Genomic DNA, 27074 nt, shown 5'->3' on the forward strand with positions numbered 1-27074 from the left:
GCTAAGGTAATTCATAGGTGAACTTGGTGTAGTCCCCTCCATTAAAGGACCAATAGCTCTATATTGTGACAATAACAGAGCTATTGCACAGGCAAAGGAGCCTAGACACCACCAGAGAGTCAAACATGTACTTCGTAGATTTCACCTTCTACGAGAATTCGTGGAGAGAAAAGAAGTCGAGATAAGCAAGATTGGAACTGATGACAACATCTCAGATCCATTAACTAAACCTCTGCCCCAAGTGAAGCACAACTCGCACACTGCAACTATGGGAATCAAGCATGTTGGAGAATGGTTTTGATGTCCTTATTGAATGTTTTAAAGTTTTAGAGTTTAATACTTTGTAAAACATTTTGGTTAACCATTCATAGAAATGAATAAAATTCATTTTTCCATTTAATTTTGTGGTTTATTAAATGATGAGTCCTTTCAATTTGACAAAGATTCGAGATATACTTTCAGGACCAGTCCTGTGACTAAGAAATGTCTATCAAGTGCACTTGAATGTCAAAAGTTGAAAATGGTCCCTGGTCGGAAGTTTTCTATAAAGGTGGACACATAGAAAACTCAAGACGACTAGAATGCAAGATGACTAGTAGTTCTGTTTCTTGAACTATGTGGACATGGCAATGTCGCAATCATTTGCATAGATACTTACTTGATAAGATTAGTATTGGACAGACCTACGAAACTTTACTGTGAGAGATGAAAATTTGTCATGAGTAATTTTCATTATATTATTAGACACTAATCCTCAATACCTAAGTGATTTGAGATTACTTGTTTGAGAACTTGTTACTTTGACGTTGTCAAGCGTCGCACCGTAAAATGAGACTATAACGGCAACGCTCAGGTAATCACCTATCAAACGAAGTCTAACCTCAATATCACAAGATTGGGATTGTCCTCCCATAAATCGGGATGAGATGCCGAAAGTTGTACAAGGCCACTCGAAGAGCTAGAAACTGTAAAATGCATGGTCGTGCTCAGATGAATCATAGGCTATGATTATCTGTTTATTTGATCTCTGACACCGAAAAATACCTCTGGACATAATAAAGATGACTACTCTTACCTTATGTTCATGAGCAGGCATCAAGTGACAAAGGAATTAGGAAATGCACACTTGTCCCTGTGGACAAGTGGGAGACTGAAGGAAATAATGCCATTGGTCCAAGTTTGAATTTAATGCTAAGTCCGCTTCAATTCAAGTGGAATTAATAATATTAATCCACAACTAACTCTTGACTGAACCAGTAGGATCACACAAATAGTGCATAAACGGATCAAGTATTTAAGTGAATTTAATATTCATTAAGTGTTCTATTTATGGTCATTCGGAAATGATGGATCTTGGTTCCAGTGATAGCTAAAATCATCACAAGGCAAAGAAAGTGTATTACCGGAAATGAAGATATTACCGGAAACAGAAATATGGTTAATGACGGAAATATAAATATTATCTAAGTCGAAGATATTGCCGGAAATGGAAATATGGTTCATATCGGAAAATATTATCGGAAATAGAAATATTGCCGGAGTCGGAAATATTGACGGAAACGGAAATATTACCGGAATCGGAAATATTGTCGAAATCGGAAAATATTATCGGAAATATTAACGGAAACGTAAATATTGTTCGAATCGGAAATAAATGCCGGAATCGGAAAACGAATCGGAAGCACGGCGAGAGACATGCCGGCAAGCGAGCCAGCCCATCGCTCGACGAGCAAGGCCCGCGAGCTCGACGATCCAGGCCAGTACCGAGCACGAAGCCCAGCGCCAGCGCTAAGCCCAACGCCTAGCAAAGGCAACAAGGCATCGATGGGCCAACAACAAGGCAATGGGCCAGCGACCGAGGCCTGCAGCGCGCGCCAGCCAAGTGTGGCCTGCAAGGCTTCGTGGGCGGCAAGCAAGCCTTGCGTGCCAAGGCCCGATGCCCCACATGCATGACTTAGGCTCCAAGTTACTTGGGTTGTAAGTTGTTCGTTTTCCTAATCCTACAATAATTGGACTTCTAGGTATTTAATTATTCCTAGACTTCTAATAAAAATAAGTAACTATAATCCTAATAGGTTTAGTTATTTGATTCCTAGTAGGATTACAATTCTCTATTTCCCACCCTATAAATATGTGGTTCGATCACAATTTATACATCACATACAATACATTAAATTCAAGGGAGAGTCTAATATTTGCCTATCCCATTTGTGAGTTTACCGAGTGCACAAAAACCTTAGAGAATATTCTAGTCGGTTGAATCTAAGGTGGATCCGGACGTGTTGTGGAATTGCTACGGAGGGACGACACTTGGAGTCCTTTACTTGTTCTTGTTCGGTTCGGGAGAAGCTAGGGAAGGCACTCATCACATAGTATGTATATTAAATTATGCTAACTGACTGTGTAGCAATTAATTTGGATTCCTGGCTTTTAAGGTTTTTCCGCATGAATTATATTGTTCATAACCTTACAAGAAGAAAGCACATTTTACCAAAATTCTTCTGCACCCATGAACTGCAGAAGAATGGTGATATACAGGTTCTACAAATTTCTTCAAGTGAAAATTTGGCAAACCTATTTACCAAGGCGCTTCCAACTACTACTTTCAAGAAATTAGTTTACCATATTGGATTGTGTCGTCTCAAAAATCTCAAGTTATGTAATCATGAGGGAGAGTAGATGCGCGCTGCACTCTTTTTCCCTTCACCATGATTTTTCTCATTGGCTTTTCCTAGTAAGGTTTCTTAATGAGGCAGCATCATACGCGCATTAGGCAAAATTTTATTTTAAGAGAGAATTTTTTTTGTATAATGGACATCCAGGGGGTGTTATAAAATATAATATGGATGCCTACTATACCTCGTCAATATCTCTGAAATATTCTAGGGTTCAGCAAAACCCCAACTATTTTATCCTATATATATCTGGTACTATCTATTACTATATACTAAAAGAGACACCAGGAATGACACGTGTCAATTCCTGGTGCGATTTTTTCCCGCCAAAAATCCTTTCCTAAAAAAAATATTTACTTTATTCTATTTTTATTTTCTCTCCTTTTATATAAATGTTTATAAATAGAAAAAATTATAGGATTATTAAATATGACATTATCAAATAATTTTGGTAATATTTAGTCAGATCTTCATATCAATAATAATATTTTGTTCATATTAAGCATATCAAATATTTAATTCGGTCAAATCATCATATTAAACATATAAAATATATAATACGTAATAGAGCGAAAATTGTATATTATATGATAAAATGAGTACGTTCGAGATTTATTAATTACGCAATAGATTTAAGGGATAAATATTTCAGTTAAAAAAGATAGTCAATTAATAATTTTCAAATAACCGTGCGTGCACGGGACCTAATCTAGTATGGAATAATACACACAACATTATTCTCTCTTTCATCTCTCCTGTTTATTCACAACCATTTTCAATTAGTTATAGTTTGATACTGCCATTTTCTCAAAACAAAAATAACTTGTATTTCACCAATAAATCTACTAAATAGATTAGTGAAATTCAGAATTTGAGATTATGCTAATCAAAAGAAAAGATTGCATCATGAACAAACCATTGCCTTTCCATGTCAATCACTCCGGATTTTAGATCTATCAACAATCATCTCTATTTTCAGCTAACAAGCATATCAGCGGATAATTTACAGACTGCTGCAAATCGGAAAATAAGACAGATGCTTACATCACCTTCGAATCCATATACCATCTATCTCTTGCATAGAATGCCAAATACATCCATCCTAAACTAAATGGGCTGAACAAGTAAACAAGATTTGCTAAGGGATACTACTCTACACATGCACCTTCTCACTACACAAGAAAGTAGAGAAAGAGAAAGGTATCGGTTTGTAAAAATGTTTGACAGGTATACGGCTTAATCCCCCACTTCGACATGTAAAGTTGTTTTCGCTGCAGGGTGGAGCAATTTGGTTAGTCCATAAGCCCTTTAGGGATGATCCATGTTATGGAATCCGGGGAGGAGAGAGGTGATGAAGCCAAAAACTATCATCTGAATCTCTTTTACGATACCCCACCAGTGGTTGCCTCCTTCAACTCCTGCCTCAGGAGCCTCTTCATTTTCAACTACACGTTCTGCACCATCTGCTGGTGGATTGCCGTTCTCTGCTCCAGGTTGATGCTCTGTTACATGGAAAATAATGCATCCACACATCAGTAGGATCAGAAAACAATCAGTAGTAGTCTTCCATTTCCATTCTGCATATTTTCCAATCAGTCTTTCTTTTTGCCCTAATACATGAATGCCTAATCTCCACTAACAAGCATGAAAAAACTTTATGTCCTTGCAATTATTTCAAAATACCAACAGACCTCATTATTCCTATGCGTATTAAAACCAGGAATTGATATAAATACCATGTGGTCCAATATCTCCCACTCCCACTCCCATCTCTTTAACACATTGGGAACTCATTGGGAGCTGAAAATGCTCCAATGCATGTGCCCATGTAAAAAGAAAAAAAGACCCTGAAGAAAATAAAATGTTGCATTTTTATGGATGGTACATGATGGTTTCGCAAAGAGCCAAAGATATTTGGAAAAAATAACTCATCAGGAACTCTTTGTCAAATAAAACACTACAAGTGCTGAATTTAGTAAAAAACATCAAATGCGGACTCGCTGATTCTCTTCAGATGGCCACATCATAAATGATCATCAAGGGTAACATTTTTTTTCAACAATTAACACCCAACATGATACAATATGCAAGACTAAAAAATAGTAGATTACCAGCAGCAGCTGCAACAACGTTATTATTCCCTTGTCCAACAACCGGGTCAACCCTGGCAACAGGCCTTGGTTGTCGAGGAGGAGCAGCTGCCCTGTGCATTGCTTGTGATATCCAACGCATAAGTGGAGTTAAAGCTCCAGTCTGGTATCTGCAGTAAACCATCATAAAGGTTGAGTAATTTCAGACTTGTATGAGAAGAATTCATGTTAATATACAATTGAAGAGTACAAGGAGGACCAGATATCCTCAGAGAAAGAAAACAAGGGTAAGTGGACAAACATAATCTCATATTGACATTCATAAACCAAAGTTCAGAACAGTAAAAGTATCCAAACTTCCAGTCTGTTGTAAATCAAGCATGAAAATAGTGGGAAGTAGTTTGAGTGAAGATCTTAAAAACTGATTCAGAACATATATGTGAAAGTAAAGTCTATTGTAAGTGGAACACAGAAGTACAAAAATTGAGACTAAAAACTACTTTTCATACATAAGGACGTACAGATTCATTAGACAGAGATCCTTATTGGTAATATTTTAAAATATGTCCTCAAGCAGATATTTTATGCCATCAAATATAACATATACTTACAAGTAGACGATAAATGCAAAGAACACAAGTAGAGCAAGCCTTTGTCTTGAACCATCTTGGTTAAATATAAAGATCACAGCTGCCAACTTTAATATGAGCAGCAAGTCAAGCTGGAATGCTATCTGAAATCTCCGTACAACAATCTGTCGTTGAGCTCCAAGCTGTTGAGGCTGCTGCTGGTTCATCTGGCCTTGCTCCCCGTTAGTAGTTCCAGCCTCAGAAGAGGTCCTTCTCCTATTAACATTAAGCAACCAAATTATTATAGACCATTCCATCCCTTCAGTTGATAGTGCTACTTAAATACAGGACTATAACCCAAACCTTCCAAGACTCAGTTCTTTTATTTACACATGCTGACATGATCGTTGTCGCATGATTTAGTTGTATAATTACCCAACATTAATCCAATCTAACGAGTTTGGTAATCCAATAATACAGATCTTAAAATTTCTTTGGAGAACTCTAACTTCAAGGGTTACAACTTACAACAAATTCACGAGCAAGAATTGGTTAACTTCAAGGGTTACAGAAATGCGACTAACTAAAATGTTAAGGAAACCAACTTTTACATCTAGCCTTGCCATATGAGTAATGTGCAAAATAAAATATTCAAAATGTTAGATTAGTTAACACATCACTTGCAAAAATCGTATGCCTCTTGCTGTTGTGCAAGTTCCAGGGGAGGAAAATGAGTTGTCCAGTAGGAATTTGGCTAAATTGGAAGAACCAAGATTCAGCTTAATCACTTCATATTTATGTACGGTTTCAGAATAGCAAATATGGCACTCCTAGTGTATATCCAAATCGCAAAGGAAAGATTGGATTCAGCAACTGGCACACATCTTTCTATTGCAGCTCCTCATTTCTAAACGTACAAATACTTCCCTAAGTCATAATTTGTAGTTCGTACTTAAAACCCAAGATGAATGTGTTTAATTAACATAACTATCCCTTACTAAAACCAAAAAGAATAAAACAGTTTATCAACTCCAACGGTTTTAACTTTTAAAGAGCTTTGCTACTGTTACCCCAGAAAGTTATGGCAATAGCCTTAATATGTATATCCTCTGTTGTCGAGGGGATTATTGGACACTTGCACACAACCTATACACCACGGAGTATTCAAATTAAACTTATCATAACAAAAGGAAGAAGGATATTAACTTAAAGCGTTTTAGCAGAATGTGCAAACAGATATACTAGTAATCAAGTATTACGAAGCTTTAAACATTCCCACTTAATACTTACGTTGGTGTGCTGTATGTAAGAGGAATAAGAGTATCAGTGGGAATCCCAGCGACAGTACCCATAAAAGGAAGCATAGGTACAGCATAAATGCCGGGTCCACGGTTATTCTGATCTGAGTTCTGCGCAGAAGCAAGACCTGGAAGTAGTGCGGGGTACATGATCGGTATCATATTGACACCCCCATGTTGTACAGATGGAAAATAAGGCAAATTGGGTACCTGATACAATAAATCAGTCAAAAAGAGAGATAGCGTGACACCAAAGTGAAACATATCAATCGAAATTATCTCACAAACAAAAAACCATTAATTCTGAAAGGATCACACCCAATTGGATTTCCACACAACAGGCTCTGTGTCAAAAAGTTCCCACATTATACTGATTATAGGCTCCTTTAGATGCAATTTCAATAATCTCCAGTAAACCAATTCATTTAAGCTTTATTGTTTCTACCAAAAGAAGAACCTTTACACTCTTAATATTTGTAGAGGATTAGGTTTTAATTCCTTCGAAATCGAGGTAAATGAAACATCTTCTTGAGAGAAAGTCTATTTTCTTCTCCACAAAACACAACGGTCTCTTGGAAAACTAATTTCCCAACTCAATAAGCATACTAACATGAATAAAAACCCTAAAACAAAGCCTTTAATTCACCACATATGAACACAAATAGCCTAAAACAACATCACATACTAGAAAATTTTCCTTCTGCTTAATGAAAGGTCGCATTACGGCTTCCACGACTCTCCAAGCGGATGTCAACTAGCTTAATTGATCGAATTCAGTCAAATTCGTATGTAACACTGCCCTTTGTGGCTCTATCTACACGAAAATAAACTAGCTAACAGAAACCCCTCAATTTTGCGGAGTTTGAATTTATGTTTTTAGCAGAGCAGAAATTATTGCAATCGAGATAAAATAAAACCTTTAACATTTTTTCCACTAAAAAGTTTGATTCAGGAGGGAGACCAAATCATTGAATCATAGGCATTGAACCTAAAGCTAAGAAAGGCCCATTTTTTTCAAAAATTCACAAAATAACATACTTGATTAATCGAATTTGCAAATTGGAAGCCCTAAATTAGATCTTAAGCATAAATCTAAATAAAAAAAATTATCGAGGAAGATGAAGTAGTAGAAGAAGGTGGAAAATAAGACCTGAGGAAGCTTGAGATCATCCTCGGCAGGTTTAGGTGGTGAAGAATGGTTGGAGACGGTGGGTGGATTATCGGAGTTTTCCGCCATTGTTGTATCTCTGATTTTCTCTGTATTCGGTGAGGAATTGGTACACGGTGTTCAGTTGGTGACTCCGGTTGAATGTTGGATTGTTTAGCAGTGACGATATGTCAAAATAACGTGGAGTTTATCATGAGTACCAATTGTAAGGCGCCACGTAGGCGAGTGAGCGAGTCCCTCACAGATCGGCCAAATAAATTCGTGTACACTATTCTACGTATGTTAAAATCGTTCGCGTTTTTTACATGAAAATATGGTTTTTCCCTTATAAAATTATCTCCCATAATAATAGTTAGACCTGTTAAACGGGTCGGTCGGGTCAGGTTGTAAAAAATTATTTTCGGGTTTGGGTTGTATCGGGTTGGTCACTTTCGGGTTCGGGTTTACAAATGCTTGTTCAAGACCCAGAATTTTCGGGTTCGGGTCGACCCAACGGGTTGAGAGATTTTGAAACGTGCATTATATTTTCATTAATTTAGGTGATAAATATACAAAATATGGGCATAAATTAACAAATTTTCCTACACAAGTTTATATTTAGTCAAATACAACCATAAAATGGCGTATAATTCAAATTAAATTCATATTACACAGAAGAATAGTAAAAACAACGTGTCTATTATGCTTAAATTTTCTCATAATCTCATTTATTACTATAAATACAATGATTTTCAATTGGTCGGGTCCAAAACGGGTTCAGTCGGGTTTTGACCCATTCCTTTTCGGGTTGTTCTGGTTCGGATAAAATTGGGTTACGGGTCACAAAAATCTTGTTCAGGACCCAGTATTTTTGGGTCGGATTCGGGTCGGTTTTCGGGTCGGGTCGATTTTTCAGAGGTCTAATAATAATACCAACAATTGAAATAATAATTAAAATTTTAAAAATAAACAATTTTTGTTTTTAATAACAAGGATCCGATGAGCGCTTGAAACAATTTAAAAATAAATCAATGTTTTTTTTATTATGAGCGTAACACACTGCCGGTCACAAATGGCACCCTGAACCATGGTCCTGTCGTCCACAAATGACGGCGGCGACCATGGCTCAACCGCAGATCTTGCGCGGCTAATCTGAGGCTGAGCCATGGTCGCTGCCGCCATTTGTGGGCGGTTGGAGCCGTTGGACCATGGTTCAGGATGCCATTTGTAGGCGGCAGTGTGTACGTTCATAATTATAAAAAAATGATTGGTTTGATTCACCACCCTTTGGATTGGTTTCGTTTGCTAATAATTTCCCGGCATATACATTTCCGAATCCTAATTCACTCATAAACTCAAAAATAAATCAACTTGAAGGGGAATTGTTGCTCTGCTTCAAATCCGAACAGTAGCGGTACTGCTTCTTTTGGTTGGCAGCACTGCTGCTCTCTTTTGCTTCAAATCCGAACAGCCACCAACGAGCTCTTGCCGTAGATGTACTCCGTAGTTGGAAATTATCGCAACTTGAAGAGGAGGTGAGAAGTGAAGAGGGAGGGTTTGATTCACGCGGGCGGTGGTCGATAAAAATGGCAGGTCGGGGGGAGGGGATGGTGAACGGGAGGGGATGGGTGAAGGGGGAGGGTTTGATTTTTCTTTAAAGGGCCATATTGTCCTTTCACAATAAATATGCGGGCGGTTTTAGCGAACGCAGACGTCGATTAGAAACCCCCCCACAAATACAACACAAAAGTTGTTGCACGTACAAGGTATACAATACATTTATTGTACACAAACATAAGTTCTATCCTTTTTTCTTTTTTTCGTAATTTTTAATATGTTTTGATTAATTTTTATATTATAAAAAAACTTGATGGATAAACATTTTAAAAGGCCAAATGATCAAATTTATACATTATTAGTGATTTTGTAAAGAATTTATTTATATTAAAATGAGCATTTTGTGTTAATTTTTACTCTCTTGTACAATATTTAAACACCACTTTTAAATCTTTTTTTTTTTGGCAAGCAAGAGAGGGATTTTATATATTAACCACAAAACAGGATTACAACCTGGCTAAGGGTGAAGGAAGCCAACAAGCAACCAAAACACACCAAAGCAAACTAAACAAACTACAACCAGTCTGGAACAAACAAAGAAAAAGGATCTCTACAAAGCAAAGAACCAATTCCTATCCTGATGTTTGACTTTCTCACTAATGATGTTAGTGATTCTCAATCTGACTTCCTGCTTAATCAGATTCACAGTGTGATCAACAGAAGGGACAAGGTGATCCCAAACTGCACTATTCCTTGCTTTCCAAATATGGTAGGTGAGAGCAGCTATTGCAGTGTAGCTAACCTTTCTTCTGAAATCCCCTTTACAGTTCCTCTTAAGCCATCTGAGGAGAGCAACTAGGGAGTTACCCTTATAACTGACATTTATCCACTGCAAGATACAGGCCTTGCAGTCAGAGCTGAATCTACATTTGTAAAACAAGTGCAGAGTAGTTTCCTCATGCATACCACAAATTGGACATAAGTATCCAAGCAGACCCCCACAGTGAAAAGTCTAGCCTTTGTCTTCAATCTGTCCAACATAGAGAGCCACAACACTTTTAAATCTTTAAATAACATGCAATTGTATGTAAATTAAGATAAGTACTTTGTTAGGGGAAGATAAGTTAATATAAAAGAAAATATGAGTTGCTCCTTAATTTATAAATTAATAGCAACTTTTGTGTAAGACTGTCTTACCGAAAATACCGTTTTGATTGTTTAACCAATTGGTTACATTGCTTAGCTAATTGGTTTCGTTGCTTAACTAATTGGTTTCATTGCTTAACTAATATGTTCCACTGCATAACTAATTGATTTTATTGCTTAATTAATTGGTTCAATTGCTTAACTTACATGACACCAATAAGGTGATCTTTTGCACAAGACAACATTATACTCCCTCCGTATTTATTTAAGGGATACACTTGCCTTTTCCGGCCGTATTTATTTAAGAGATACACTTGCCATTTTTAGTAACTTATCAACTCCACCATCTAATTAAATAATACATCTAATTTACCCTATCACCACCATCCTATTAAACAAATAATTTCATAAACCCACCCCACCCCCACCTACCAAAATGACATGGTCCCCCACTTGTTTAATTATTAAAATATCTATCCAACCCCACTTGCTTTATTATTTTATTTCATTCAATTCTTCTTCTTAATACCCGTGCCCGTCCAAGTGTATCTCTTAAATAAATACGGAGGGAGTATAAAAGTTTGTAATAAATTAAATACACAGCAACTTAAAGTGTGACCAGCTTAAAATTTTAATAGGAAAATAACTTCACTTTATATTTTATTGCGGGGTAGTTGATAGTAAGATATTTTTTAATTTTAGGTAATAGAAAGTGAGTTCCCCCCCCCCCCCACACCCCCAATGTTTTTATAAGAAGTACTCCTTCCGTCCCGGAATATTCGCACCGCTTTTCTTAAAAAATCGTCCTGGATTACTCGCACCATTTCTATAAATGGAAAACTTTTATTAATATTTTACTTATCCATGGACCCACCTATATCCCCACTCTCTAAAGATGTATTAAAAAGTGAGTCATTTTCCACTACCCCTTTAAAAGGTTGACACATTTCTCACTATGTATATTAAATAAAAATATTTCACTATCAACTACAATCTAATTAAATAAGGCAAATTTGTTAAAAAGGACCTTTTATAACCCAAATTTTGCGAGAAAGGACCTTATATAATTTTTTTGTGAAATAGCACCTTAATGCAATTTTTTTTGCGAGAAAGGACCTTATATAATTTTTTTTTTGTGAAATCACACATCAATATAATATTTTTTTTTCGAAAGACAACCAAAAGTAAATTTCCGGCATTGACTGAGCTTTTTCGGCCATTGACTTGCACGTGAGAAGCATGTGTGGCATTATTTTGCTAATCACACCCAATTTTCCTTCAAAATTCTAAGCTTTAAAACCTAAAGTTGAAAAAAAAAACCCGAAATAAAATCAAGTTTGAAAATTCAAGAGTCGGAAAAATCATTGTCTTTAGCCAACGTAAGCCACACGTGCAAGTTAATGGCCGGAAAAGCTCAGTCAATGCCAGAAACTTCCCTTCGGTCCTTTCTCGCAAAAAAATTACTTTAAGGTGTGTTTTCACAAAAAAAAATATAAGGTCCTTTCTCGCAAAATTTGAGTTATAAAAGATCCTTTTTAGCAAATTTGCTATTAAATAATAAGTCAATTATAGTGCATTACACTATGTGTCGGTCAAACTAGTTCGAGTATTCCAGGACGGAGGGAGTACTAAATAAAGTGGTTCCAAAAAGTAAGAGAAACAATAAATAAATAAATAAATAAATAGTGGTTCATGAGAAAGTCTTAGCCTATAATTGGAAGATAATTGAAATGCTATACTGACAATACAATAATATTTTACTGTATTTTCTGCAATTGTTGCAGTTTCATTTAATGCCAAGCAACATAGTTTGGTAGAAGAAGGGTATTTTCATTTTCTCATTTGATACCAAACAACATAATTGGTAACATTGTTGCATTTTTATTTAGTACCAAATAACATAGTTTGGTACTCACAAGTCAACGGTAAATGTTATTTTTTGTGGGTCAAACTCAATTTATTACCTGAAGTTACCATTTAGCCCTTAATATAAGATTTAAATGCTCTATCGATTATAATATCAGAAACCGTTAGTGGTTCATGCATTTTATAAAAATGGTACAAGTAATTTGGATGACTCGTAAGGAAAGTGCTGCAAGTACGTAAATTGGGATAGAGGAAGTAAGTGGAAAACAAATGAGACACTAATTTGTAGGGGTGTTCAAAAATACCCGACCCGCATTACCCGATGACCCGGTACAAATAAAGCGGGTAATTTGCTGATTTTTTAAAAATAAATGGGCCGGGTACCCGACCCGGTAAAAATTCCGGGTACCGGGTCGGGGCATGGGCCGCTACTTTGACTAAACGGGTACCCGAATACCCGTTAAAAACAGAAAAAAAAAGAAAAAAAATATTTGTGCGTGTTGGGCCTCTTAACAATTGAGAGAATTTACTCAATTTAGTCAGTTAACTAGTTTAGAACTTTAGATTTTAGGGTTTTGTCAAACATTCATCCGCCGCTCCTCTCAATCTCTCACTCTCTCGCCTCCTTGATCTCCTCTCTCAAGTCTCACCCCTCCTTGCTCGCTGTTATATGAAGATTGGTGTTGTTGTCTGACTCTACGACAAGATTAGAGAAGTCGAAATCATTGTTGAATGTACTCCACAAGCCAATGATGCCATTGTCGTCGAAGAGCAACGAATGGTGAAGGGCGTTGATGGAGGTAGTCGTCTTGGGTGAAGGTTGTATGCTAGTGGTTGAAGGCGAAATCGATGATGATGAGTTACAGGGATGCTTCTGCTACTGCTTGGCTGGCTTTGCACATCCATGAATGAGCTTATTTCTTATAGTTATGTCCTTGCTAATAATCTAATATATGCGTCTGTTGCTACATGATTATTTACATTTTACAGGGTTTAAATCTCATATTATGCTACATGATTATTTACAGAAGTATGAGATTTTTTTTTAATAAAGAAATTAACCGGGTACCCTGTGACCCGACCCGGAATAACCGGGTACCCGTTTAACGGGTACCCGGTTATCCCGGGTCGGGGCACGGGCCGATAAAATGACTACCCGTATTTACGGGTACCCGCATTTTCGGGTACCCGTTTAGCCGGGTACCCGGTAATGAACACCCCTACTAATTTGGCAATCAAATCAAATGTTAGGATTGTTTACTAATTGCTAGTATTGTTTACTAATTGTTAGCATTAGTTGTTTGTATTTACGTTACAATGATATAATTAAATGTTAATGATCAATCTATTAGTTGACATATTTCACTATCTTACTTCTCTTACCCATAATAATTATACATTTTCTTTTACTTTATTTGGATTTTTGTTACATTATTTTTCTTATTAATTTATTTCTTACACTTACAAGAACATTGTGAAACATAAGTAATATGATCAAATGCAAACTTGTATAGTTGGTTTTCATTTATTTTTTTTGGTAATTACAAACAGGCAAGAAAGAGAAAACAAACAAAACCCATTAATATTAGCCTACAGCCGATTCATGGGTGACACAACCAACACTACTAGACTCAATACTACTAGCACAAGCCTCGGCCATAATAGAGCAGGACTCGGCGCAACTAATTTGATACAAAAAGGACTCATCACTATTACAAAAAGACGCACTTAAATACTTCTTCCTTGGACGTTGGGTATGCTCTGGAAGTGGGGTAGCTACATTTCTCTTCTTTCCATCTGTATGCCTGCAAACAACAGGGTGAGTATGAGAAACATGGGTGGCTGCTCTCCTTGTCGCATGATTCCTCTTGGTCTTCTTTTCTATGCAACGATCAATCTTCTTCCTTGTTCTTGCTTCTGAATTGAGCTTCCCATCTTGTTGGAGAGTGGATGTTAACTTGAGTCAGACATTGTCCTTAAGTTTACTCATAATTTCGTCCTGATGATGGTTGTCTATAATAGTGCTCATGACTCCATTTCCGTAATCTCCTTCCTTTGAATCAGCCAACTTATAACTAACATCCATATTCAAGCTTTTCCTTCTTTGCTTTTTTGACTTTTTTATTTTTTTCACCAACAATTTGAATATGTTTTGACTTATCAATCCTACAAAAGTCATTCAAGTTTTCTTCTTGACTTCCATATTTCCTCTTCGTGATATTCTCTAGTCCACCACCAACTTTTCTAATGGTCATAGGAGACCCTAACCTCGAGTTGAAATATGTAATAGATTCCCCTTTCAACAACAATTGATAGTCTTTCTTTGAAATGGACAATGAGAAACCCGGCCTCCTTCGGTTAACAAACCGATAATTGGGCTCCACCAACTTAGTATTCTCAAAGTTCGATACACTTGCAACTTCCTCCATCATCTCATCATTTTCCCCTTCATCTACTGCAGTCATGGGATATTCCTCATTAACACTACAATATTCCGGCTTGTTTTCCATAATAGGTAAACCTTGCTCAACCACCATATTACGCAAACTCGTTCCATCATCACACTCTACATTTCTTCTGTTAGCAATATGATACTATTCATGAACTAGAACTTTCTCAATGGCATGATCCTTCACCAAATCCTCTTTAGACTTCTTATTTTGTGGAGGAAGACCTAATCTTAATCCAATTGGAACATCACCTTTAGATTATGTTTTTTGCTTCCCCTTTTAACCGGGAATGCTTTACCTCTTCTAGCTTCCTGCATATCTCTGAGTTTTTAGGGTCCTTATGGGAAGCCATTAACAAAACCCAATATGCCAAGACACTTCTTCCTAGTTCTATAGCAGCCATGGCTCTTCTAAATAAAGCTTTAACATTACTTGGGTTAAATTCCAGGATAATCGAACAAAGCTGACCTACCTGCTCAAACTCCATTTTCTTACTAAAACAAGCTGCTGAATTCAGTAGAATACAATTAGCCAGATAAAAAAAATCAACTATATCTTCATCCTCCTCAAATTGAAAGCAACCAAGAATAACCCCAACATAACCATACTTCTCTAAAGCATCCTCAATACTTCCTTGCTTGAAAAGAAGATTCACTGCCTCTTTACCCGGTTGAGCCCCCCTAAATTTATTGTAAAATCTCCAAAGGTCACATTTTACAGACCCAAATCACTAACTACTAAAAAGTAACAATACCTCCACCCAGAGATAAAACCACATAGCCCAAGATTCTAACACCACACAAGAACTTAATGCTAGAATCTAATACTAGAAGGAAAAATTTGCAATTAGAGAGAAGAGAACACTACAAGAAAACAGTCGTTTTCCGACCAAATTTTCCGATTAAAAAAAATGTAGTCAGTAAAATATAAATTCACCGACTATTTAAATTGTAGTCGTTAAATTTGCTTGTTACCGACTATTTTAAAGTAGTCGGTAATGTACGACCACTTTTCAGATAAATTACGACCACTATGCAGTCGTGAATTAAAGTCGACCAACACAAATGTTTGGGAAAAAGTAGCGACTACTTTTACCGACCAATTTTATTACCTACTACCTTTTGTAGTCGTAATTTACCGACTAAAAACTGTTAGTCGTAAAAAAAGATATATACCGACTACTCTATAGTTGGTAAAAAAGTTTAAAAAAAATTAAATAAATAAAACGGTTTTTTCATGAAATGCCCCTAAGGTTTGCAAAAACGCACCAAATACCCTCACGTCTTTTGAATCACATAATATACCCCTATTTTTTCGTACTGTTCATGAGATGCACTTGGAGTTAACGGACGTTAGTCCGCCGTTAGTTACGTTTTACCATTTTGCCCTTAATTTGGGTTTGGCACGATTTACCTATAATTGTTTTTCAGAAATTCAAAAAAAAAAATCTCAATCTTCTTTTCTTTCTCTCTCCTCTCCCCTGTTCTTCCTCCTCCTTGAATTCTACTGGAACCCTAAAAAATCTGGGTAGATCTGCAAGAACCGCAACTTTAGACATAAACTCACACTTTCTATCTCCTACTTTTTTTTTTGCAAGGGTTATCTTTGCAGCCAAAAGTCGACATACACGCACGTTTTTCCGATGGCTACGCCGCCACCGGAGATTTCGCCGTTGATTTTGGCAGATGACGCAACAGTGGATGCGCCGCCAGCGCCTCCTTCGGGAACAACAGCCGCCATACTGCCTGGACCTCCAGCGGTTGTTTCACCGGTGGGCGTGAGTTCTGTTTCGTCGCTGCCGACTTCGGGGATGTCGAAGGATACATCGACTGCTTAATTCGGTGGTTGGAATTGGGCTTGGAGGGTTAATTGTTATGATTGTTGTGGGCATTTTTGTCTTTTTCTATAAGCAGAGGAAGCGGAAGCAGGCGGAGGAAGATCAGTTATTAATGGCTGCTCTGACTAAATAATTAGAATTATCTGATTAGGTATTTGTTTGTATTAATTATTCATTAATTGGTTGCTTGAACTTGTACGTTGAAGGAATTTGAATGTGGGCAAAGGGAGTAGTGTGATCCAGTTTGTTCATTTTTAGATCGATCATTAACTTTCTCTGGATTGATTAGTCATTTTCATGGTGAAAATTCAATCTCCAGTATTGTTTTTCTTTTTTTGGAGTAGCAAAAATAGTAATACGATTTCATTTTGTTCATTCTAGTACTAGCTAGTAGCTAGTCTGTTCCTTGGGTATGTCTTCTTAATTAACGAGTGCAATGTGATGTATGATAGCAACCAATTACTTACAAAGCTCTTTGATCTTGTGACGATATGTCATGAGCTATGTACGAGCAATATGATACAGATTGATCAAACTTGATTATACATCTTCTGATTCCTCTGCATTTTGCCTTATTGATGAAGTTAATTTGTCTAACCCAAACAATTAATGTCAATGATCTATGCTAAAACAAAATAGTTTTTATTTTTCTATCACTTGCATTGTCCTTCCCAGATGCTTCCTGTTGTTAGGGTCCAAGGGAAGTTAGTTTCTAACACATAGACAACAAAGGAGTGACCTTGATAACATATTTATGATGCCTACCAACATAGTGTTGCATCACATAGTTACCCAATCTTTCTTTGTTGTTCCAGGTTACCAACAAGGATCCTCATTTATCATACTAGGGCAATAAAAATTGTCTTACCAAGTGAGAAATATGCAAGTGAAGTGAACGACTATATTTTGATCCCTAGGTGTAATAAAACTAGCCGTTAGATTCAATTCCTGCAATTTGGGTATTTGGTGCAAATAAGTTTACAAATAGGTGTATATTGTGCAATAAGTTTATAAATAGGGGAATTTGGTGAATTATAAACATGACTTAACGGAGGACTAACGGAAGGTCGGTTTAGGGGTATTTAGTGCAAACTTGGAAAAAAAATAGGGGCATATTGTGTGATTCAAAAGACGCGAGGGTATTTGGTGCGTTTTTGCAAACCTCAGGGGCATTTCATGAAAAAACCGTAAATAAAAATATTAACGACCAATGATGATGACCAAAATCTGGTCGTTATTCTTAACATCAGACCACCTCTCATGTTTTGGTCGGTTAATTTCACCAACTTCAATTCCAGCAACTTCAAAACAACAAACAAGAGCCTTTTATCAAAAAGGTTCAGATCTGAAATTCAAACTCACACCACATAACCCACCGTCGCCGGCTAACCCACCGTCGCCGGCCAGCCCAAAACGCAGGCCACCCACCGTCGCCGGCCAACCCATGACGCAGGCCACCTGCGACGTAGCCACCGACTTTAATTCCACCAACGACACAATCAACCACAAACGACGCATTCAACCACCACCGACTTCCACCAACGACGCATTCAACCACCAATGCCTCCCTCTCTCCCTTCTTAGGTACATCTCTTTATTCTTTAATTGATTTAGTATATTTCAATTTTTCAAACCCTAACCAATTTCGTTAATTGATTTAATATTATGTTGATTTATGATTATGATTGATATGGATCTATGTTGATTTTATTTTATTTATTTATTTTATTTGCTGATTTTTTTTTGTTGATTTTTTTGTTGATTTTTTATTTTTTTTGTTGCTTTATTTGTCGATCTAAATTTTGATTTTTTATTTTTTTTTATTTTTGTTGCTTTATTTGTCGATTATTTTAGTTGTTGATTTATTAATTTGTTAGTGATTGAGTGAATATAGTTGATTTAAAACAAGAAACTTAATTAGCTAGTATAATAATAATATTCTTTAAAAAAGTGTAAGCGTAAATGTTGGTAAAAAAGATAATGTATATTGTAAAGGGGTTGTAAAAAATGGATGCCCATGTATTATACATTTGTGTATATATACATTTGTGCAATGGCCTCAAATCTCAATGACACTCAATCCTCCAAACAAACTGGATAGATTTTTTAAAGGGGTGTTGATGATTATGATGAACATTGAAAAACTACCACCATTCACAGCTTGATTTGCGTATTTCTTAATTTATATGTTATATGGAAAGGGATAGAGAAGAAAATCGTTTTAATATCTTCTTACTCTGACTCTCTAAGTTTATAAAATAACTAGTGTGTAGTTCGAGTGTTGCCCTAAAATTTTGATTTTAGCAAGATGTATCTTTTTAATATGTACACGTATAGGTGGTGTCGTTATTGGATTGTTGTGGTGACATAAGATTATTAACTGATCAACTATTTCCCAATCTGAAGCCTTATATCTGGAAATCAAAACAAACCCGAATCCTTCTCTTCATAAATCATGATTAGTTAAATTTGTAAGTGGTTAGATCAAATCATATTTGGATTTTTTGGGTAAGTTTATTTCTGTTATATGAAAAACAAATCATTTCCTCATATTAATCTTTCTCCACACCATCAAAGTTCGTGTTAAAATTGAATATCCTAATTGAATATCCTAATTTATTCATGGCTAAGTTATCTAATTAGTAAATGCATGTGTTATACATTTGTGTATATATAATATATATTATTCACATTAACTATTAGGTTTGTAGAATTTGATTAATTAGTAACATGATTTTTGTTGAGGGTGTAGAATTTAGTATCATGAAAAGGACGGAGCGTAAATGGATGTATGATAGACTTGATGGGCGCAATATTAAGCCCGAGTTTCTCAATGGGGTTACAGAGTTCATTGAGTTTTGCAAAGAGCATCAAAGTTGTGGTGACGGTGACAAAATAAGATGTCCATGTCCCCTGTGTGATAACAGACGGTTCTATGATGTTGAAACAGTTAGACTACATCTGTACAAGAAGGGTTTTGTTCGTAATTACTATGAATGGGTATGTCAAGGGGAAAGTTTTGGAGAGTCCGTCTCGCGTGTTCAAACAAATCCATACCGTGAAATGGTTATCGATGCTCTAGGAAATAATCAAGAACATATGTTGAACGAAGAGGTCGATGTAGTTGAAGAAGAGCCAAATGGTGAAGCCAAGAAGCTTATCGACCTTCTAAAGGCAGCTGAAGATCCATTATATGAAGGAAGCAACCTATCTGTGTTGGAGATGGCATCAAGAATTGCAAGTTTGAAATGTGAATTCAACTTACAACACAGGTGTGTGGATGGGTTTGCTTCTTTGATGAATGATGCTATTCCAAATAACAACCAAATGGGTAGAACTTTCAATAGTACAAAGAAGGTTCTTCATGGCTTGGAACTTTCTCACGAGAGGATCCACACATGTCCTAAAGGTTGTTTGCTCTTCTGGAAAGTCGATGCACAATTAGATAAATGTAGAGTATGTGGAAGTGATCGATATAGGAAGACTTCTAGAGGCAAGCTTGTACCGGCTAAAGTCATGATCTATTTTCCAATCACACCTAGGTTGCAAAGGTTGTATGCTACCAAGAACGTTTCCGAGGATATGACTTGGCACGCCAAGAATCCTCGAGTTCAAAACACCTTTGCACATCCTAGTGACAGTGAAGCATGGAAGCACTTGGATGCAACCTTTCCTGATTTCGCATTAGAGCCTCGAAATGTTAGGCTTGGTTTATGCACGGATGGATTTGCCCCCCATGGTAAGTTTGGCTCCCAATATTCATGTTGGCCTGTTATTCTTACACCATACAACTTGCCTCCATTGATGTGTATGAAAAAACCCTTCATGTTCCTTTCTTTGCTCGTTCCCGGTCCTAAAAATCCAAAGGGACACTTGGATGTGTACATGCAACCGCTCATCGAAGAGTTGAAATAGTTATGGGAGGTTGGGGCTATGACTTATGACATATCAAGCAAGCAAAATTTCAACCTCCGCGCAGCCGTTTTGTGGACTATTAGTGATTTCCCTGCATATGTAATGTTATCTGGATGGTCCACTACCGGAAAGAAGGCATGCCCTTACTGTATGGATAAGTCCAAGGCATTTTGGCTAGAACATGGAGGTAAAGTTTCATGGTTTGATTGCCATCGTCAATTTCTTCCACAAGGTCACCCTTTTCGGAAGAATAAAACAGCTTTCTGCAAAAACAAAGTTGAAAATGGCATGGGTCCGCATATAATGAGTGGTGAAGAATTGTGGCAATGTGTGAAGGACTTGCCTAAAGCAACTGATGGTCCCGAGGCTCTTAAGAAGTTGAAGAGTGCCAAAAAGGGATGGTTCAAACAAAGTATTATGTGGGAACTCCCATACTGGAAGGATTTGCTTCTCCGGCACAATCTAGATGTCATGCACATTGAAAAGAACTTTTTTGACCAACTCATTAACACTGTGATGGATGTGAAAGGCAGCACCTCGGACACCGCTAATGCAAGAAAAGACATGGCAAAGTATTGTAAACGTCGGCAGTTAGAGCTTGAAAATGGAAGTAAAACCATGCCAAAAGCACCTTTTGCACTTGACAAGGCTCAAAAGAAGGTGTTATGTGAATGGGTTCGAGACTTGAAATTCCCGGATGGATTTGCTTCAAACTTGAGCAGGTGTGTCAATCTCCAATCATATAAGCTACATGGAATGAAGAGCCACGATTGTCATGTCTTCATGGAGAGGTTACTGCCTGTTGCTTTAGTGGAATTGCTTCCCTTGCATGCTTGGAAGGCAATTACGGAAATCAGTCAACTCTTTCGAGATTTATGCGCTCCCACTATCAAAATGAGTGATATAGATCGCTTGGATAAGAATATTGCTGAGATCTTGTGCAAGCTAGAGAAGATCTTCCCACCAGCATTTTTCAACTCAATGGAACATTTGCCAGTCCATCTTCCACATGAGGCAAAGGTTGGTGGTCCGGTGCAGTACAGGTGGATGTACCCATTTGAAAGGTAATCAAAAAAATTCCCTTACGTGTAAATAAGTAATCTTTTTTAAGCACTCTACACGTTTATTAGTAACTATTGATTACACTTACGTATTTTATAGGTTTCTTAACCATTTAAAGCGTAAGGTTGGAAATAAGGCACGTGTAGAAGCCTCCATATGCAATGCTTACCTAATGGAGGAGATTTCAAACTTTTGTTCCAATTATTTTCAACCGGAGGTTGACACCAAAGCAAGGGATCTTGGAAGAAACGTCAATTCGGTTGTTGAGAACCAAGATGATGTTAATATCCCCAAGATGTTCAGGGTTGATAGTGGCCGTGCACCTACTAATGGTCGTTTGCGCTACTTGCAAGACAAGGAGTATGATCGAGCACATCTTTATGTGCTTGCAAACAGTGGCATCTTAGGTGATTATGAAAGGTAATAAACTAATATTTAATTATGAAATGTAATAAACTAATATTTTATTATGAAAGGTAATAAACTAATATTTAATTACCATAGGAAATTTGAGGAGCATATTCGCCAAATTCATCCACACATAGCTATGGAGGATATTTGGAGTAAATTCGAAGCCCAATACCCTGAATGGTTTAAGTCACATGTGAGATTAATTTTGTATTGTTTATATTGATATTATTATATCACTTTATACTAATCATTAACATAATACAAAAATTACTGACTTCTTCTACAAATTAGGTTCTCCGGTCTTTGATAACTGATGATGTGATACGCGCTCTTGCAATGGGCCCCTCTAGACAAGTGAGAACATTTCTATGTGAATGGATATAATTTTCACACGCATGACTATGGAAAACACAAGTCAACTATGAATTATGGAGTGTGTGTACAAAGTCCCGAAGAAATTGACTACTTTGGCATTTTAGAGGAGGTGGTTGAAGTTGCCTATTGTGGTAAGCTTCGAGAGTACAAGACAATCTTGTTTAAGTGCAGTTGGATGGACTCCGTGAAAGGTATGAACATTCACGAACAATACAAACTTGTGGAGGTCAATCATTCTAAGAGGTACCCAAAGTACGACCCGTTTGTATTGTCTTACCAAGTTAGCCAAGTGTACTTTGCTCATTACCCTAGTTTGAAGAGGGATAAAGACCAATGGTGGGCTGTGTTTAAGACTAAGGCAAGGTCAGTGATTGATGCTCCGGTTGACTTAGAATTTCTCCAAGAAGATGCGAATGAGGTTTCTTCAGCTATTTGTGCTCCGGATGAGATTCCAGATTATGAAGATCAAGAAGATGATGAGGACGTGATAGATGAGGACGATGTTGAGGCTGATGAGTTTGAGACAAGTGGCGATGAAGATGCTGAGTTTGAGACAAGTGACGATGATGATGTTGATGATGAGTTTGATGATGATGCATACGACGACTAGCTAGCATATTCTTGATGTGATTGATTCAATTTAGTTTGTAAAATATTGTGTTGAACATACATTAAGATGTAGTTTGTTAATCTTATGTTTGAAACGCAAATCATGCTATCTATTTGTAAGGAGCGAACGTTGATAATCTTATGTTTGAAGTGCGAATTATGTTATCTCTTTTTATGGAACGAATTATATAACCATAGCATGTACTTCTTATTCGAAACTTACATATATCGAACGTTTACTATTTTTGGAATTTATTTATATAGCTAATGTTTGGTTTGTGTTTTACTAATTAAACAGATGTCTGGTCGAGGGGAAAGTTCAGGCAGTGGCCGTGTTCGTGGAGGTGGTCGTAAAGGTGCTCGTGGGGGTGCTCGTGGAGGTGCTCATGGAGGTGCTCATGGAGGTGCTCGCGATAGTCCACATATCACACAATCCACTCAGGATACCTTCTTTGATGATGACATGACTCAGGGTGAGTATGATAGTGAGGTTGTACCTGAGACACAACAAGATGAAGTGGTTGTTGAGCCAGGAGTCTTTTGGATGACACCTGGTGAACTATGGTATGACTAAGTTTCTTTTTTTTGTAAACTATGGTATGGCTTAGAACTTAAGTAGCTACCGACTAATTTTGCTTATTTGGTAAACTATGGTATGACTTATAATATTATTAACTACCGACTAATTTTCTTTTCCTTCTTTCATTATGTTAGGTTTGATCATAGTTCCCTCGCCCGACACATCACGAGTGTCATTCAAAAGTATTACGTTTGTCCGTGGACGTGTTATTCACAGGTGGACTACCATACCAAAGAGCATTGGTTTAATTTGTTCAAGGTATAATCAATTTCATATTACTTAATACATTAACTTTTAGTTATAAACCTAACTTTGTCGAAATTTTGTAGCGGACCCACAAGTGGCCACCGGAGTACGACAACTTGGCCTTGCATGACTACCATGAAAAAGCGGGGCAAAGACTAAAGGACACACACAACTACATCACGTCAAGAAGTGGTGGAAAACGTCCTGATTGGTTGCCTGAGGAGGTGCATAAAGAGATGATGAGGTATGCAACGGAGGATCCTGAATTCCTGAAAAAGTCTGAGCGTTCAAAGAAGAATAGGAGAGGCGGTTCACTAACAAATCCAATTGAGCCAACACATTTTCAAGGTTCTATTTCCACAGTAGAACATGCAAAAAAAATGGTAAATATAATTATTTACCTTACTTTTACCTAAATATGTAACTACATTGAATACTTACACAAATTCATTTATACTAAGGCAAAAGACAATGGAGGTGCTTTGCCTACGGCTGGTGAGTTATATTTGAGGACGCACACGAAGAACATACCAGGTAAAGGGAATGTACCATGCAGTAGCAAAGCGAAACAGATCAAGGTAAATGTTTAGATTTTAAATCATGTAAAAGGTTTAGATTTTAAATATAGGTTCGTTTGTTAATGTTTGGGAACGAAAATGGCATATTTAGGCATAAATGACCCATAACGACCCAAATGAGCCTTAGGAGTGCAAAACGAACTTGAAATGAGTTTCAAAAACATGTAACTACTCATATAAATCATGTAAAATGTTTAGATTTTGAATATAGGTTTGTTTGTTTATGTTTGGGAACGAAAATGGCATTTTTAGGCATAAATGACCCATAGCGACCCAAATGACACTTAGGAGTGCAAAACGAACTTGAAATGAGTTTCAAAAACATGTAACTACTCATATAAATCATGTAAAAGCTTTATATTTTAAATATAGGTTCGTTTGTTTATGTTTGGGAACGAAAATGGCATTTTTAGGCATAAATGACCCATAGCGACCCAAATGACACTTAGGAGTGCAAAACGAACTTGAAATGAGTTTCAAAACCATGTAACCACTCATATAAATCATATAAAAGGTTTAGATTTTGAATATAGGTTTGTTTGTTTATGTTTGGGAACGAAAATGGCATTTTTAGGCATAAATGACCCATAGCGACCCAAATGACACTTAGGAGTGCAAAACGAACTTGAAATGAGTTTCAAAACCATGTAACTACTCATATAAATCATGTAAAAGGTTTAGATTTTGAATATAGGTTTGTTTGTTTATGTTTGGGAACGAAAATGGCATTTTTAGGCATAAATGACCCATAGCGACCCAAATGACACTTAGGAGTGCAAAGCGAACTTGAAATGAGTTTCAAAACCATGTAACCACTCATATAAATCATGTAAAAGGTTTAAATTTTGAATATAGGTTTGTTTGTTTATGTTTGGGAACGAAAATGGCATTTTTAGGCATAAATGACCCATAGCGACCCAAATGACACTTAGGAGTGCAAAACGAACTTGAAATGAGTTTCAAAACCATGTAACTACTCATATAAATCATGTAAAAGGTTTAGATTTTGAATATAGGTTTGTTTGTTTATGTTTGGGAACGAAAATGGCATTTTTAGGCATAAATGACCCATAGCGACCCAAATGACACTTAGGAGTGCAAAACGAACTTGAAATGAGTTTCAAAACCATGTAACTACTCATATAAATCATGTAAAAGGTTTAGATTTTGAATATAGGTTTGTTTGTTTATGTTTGGGAACGAAAATGGCATTTTTAGGCATAAATGACCCATAGCGACCCAAATGACACTTAGGAGTGCAAAACGAACTTGAAATGAGTTTCAAAAACATGTAACTACTCATATAAATCATGTAAAAGGTTTATATTTTAAATATAGGTTTGTTTGTTTATGTTTGGGAACGAAAATGGCATTTTTAGGCATAAATGACCTATATGTTTGAAATGATTGAAATGATTGAATGCTTATGAAGTGTTGTGCATATTTGTTATGCATGTTTGCTAATCATTTCAATTCTTGTAGGAAACATATGAAAAGACTGTTGCTGAATGCCGTGAAAAAGGCATTGAAAAGGATCCAAATCAGATATTTTTTGAGACAGTTGGTGGGAGAAAGAAGGGAAAGGTCCATGGCTTGGGGAGTGGCTCACATTTGTATTATGCACCACCTTCGAGGGGAGGTGGTTCTTCTAGCTCATACATACCTTCCCTTTATTCGCAATTTCAACAAAAATTTACCCAAAAGACCCAAGCTTTGGAGGCGACACAAGCTCAGATACTAAGGGAGAGAGAAGAAGAGAGACTGGAGCGACAAAGGGAGAAGGAAGAGCTACAAAGGGAGAAGGAGGAGCTACAAAGGCAGAGAGATGCAGAGCGACTAGAGCGCCAAAGGGAGAAAGAAGAAAAAGAAGAAAATGATAGGGCCCAAGCAAAGGTGATTGCCGAGTTGAAAGAGGCAATGGAGAACTATGGAAGGATGTTCAGTCAGTGTAGTCAATTTCAGTCTCAGGACCATTATGATCCCCCCGGCGGAGGGGCTGGGCTAGGCGCTCCTACGGGCTAGCTACTTTGTAGATTTTCCAACATATTTTCTATGTATTAACTCGTAGTTATGTATTAACTCGTAGTTATCAAAGCTTTGTACTCCATAGTTCGTGTTTTGAATATTGTGGTCGCAGGAATTATATTGAATAGCAGGGAAATTGAATATTGAGGAGCATGGGAGATATATTGAATAGCGTGGGAATTATATTGAATAGCAGGAATTGTTAGGTTATGATACATATGACATTACATAGATCATGCGGAAACAACCATTAACCCAGGACAACATATTATTTACACATAATCATATAGCATAATTTAGATGCATACTCTTTGTTGCGTGCCCTCCCTAGCTGCGCCCGAACCGAACAAGAACAAGTCTTTAGGACTCCAAGTGTCGTCCCTCCGTAGATAGTCCACAGCACGTCCGGATCCGCCTTAAGATTGACCAACTAGAATCGCCCTTAAGGTACTAGAAAATTTCGGCACTTTTATGAGCAAGATAAAAGTACTAGTGTGTTTTAATTTTCTCTCAAAAACTCACTTTTTGAATACTTTTAAACTTGTTATAAATTGTGAGCCCTAGCCTCATATTTATAGGGGTATGGAAAGGGAATCGAAATCCTATTCAGATACAAATTAATTAAACCTAGAATCCTA

The 27074-nt window shown here is 36.9% G+C and overlaps 3 protein-coding genes across 3 annotated transcripts; 2 read left to right on the plus strand and 1 right to left on the minus strand.

Moving 5' to 3' along the window:
- Window positions 1-3561: 3561 nt before the first annotated feature.
- On the minus strand, window positions 3562-7960 carry LOC110777660 (uncharacterized). The gene is made up of 5 exons (XM_021982250.2): window positions 7783-7960; window positions 6625-6842; window positions 5377-5610; window positions 4787-4935; window positions 3562-4177 (listed from the first exon to the last, which is right to left on the minus strand). The coding sequence occupies exons 1-5, from the start codon at window positions 7867-7869 to the stop codon at window positions 3984-3986; spliced, it is 882 nt and encodes a 293-aa protein (XP_021837942.2). The 5' UTR covers window positions 7870-7960; the 3' UTR covers window positions 3562-3983.
- An 11405-nt stretch (window positions 7961-19365) lies between these two features.
- On the plus strand, window positions 19366-20550 carry LOC130467478 (uncharacterized). Its single transcript, XM_056835987.1, has one exon. It carries the CDS (start codon window positions 19366-19368, stop codon window positions 20548-20550), a length of 1185 nt encoding a protein of 394 aa, XP_056691965.1.
- A 5104-nt stretch (window positions 20551-25654) lies between these two features.
- On the plus strand, window positions 25655-26433 carry LOC110777661 (uncharacterized). The gene is made up of 2 exons (XM_056835988.1): window positions 25655-25669; window positions 25894-26433. The coding sequence occupies exons 1-2, from the start codon at window positions 25655-25657 to the stop codon at window positions 26431-26433; spliced, it is 555 nt and encodes a 184-aa protein (XP_056691966.1).
- Window positions 26434-27074: the final 641 nt, after the last annotated feature.

Source organism: Spinacia oleracea, chromosome 2, assembly GCF_020520425.1.
Source record: "Spinacia oleracea cultivar Varoflay chromosome 2, BTI_SOV_V1, whole genome shotgun sequence".
NCBI classification, from domain to species: domain Eukaryota; kingdom Viridiplantae; phylum Streptophyta; class Magnoliopsida; order Caryophyllales; family Amaranthaceae; genus Spinacia; species Spinacia oleracea.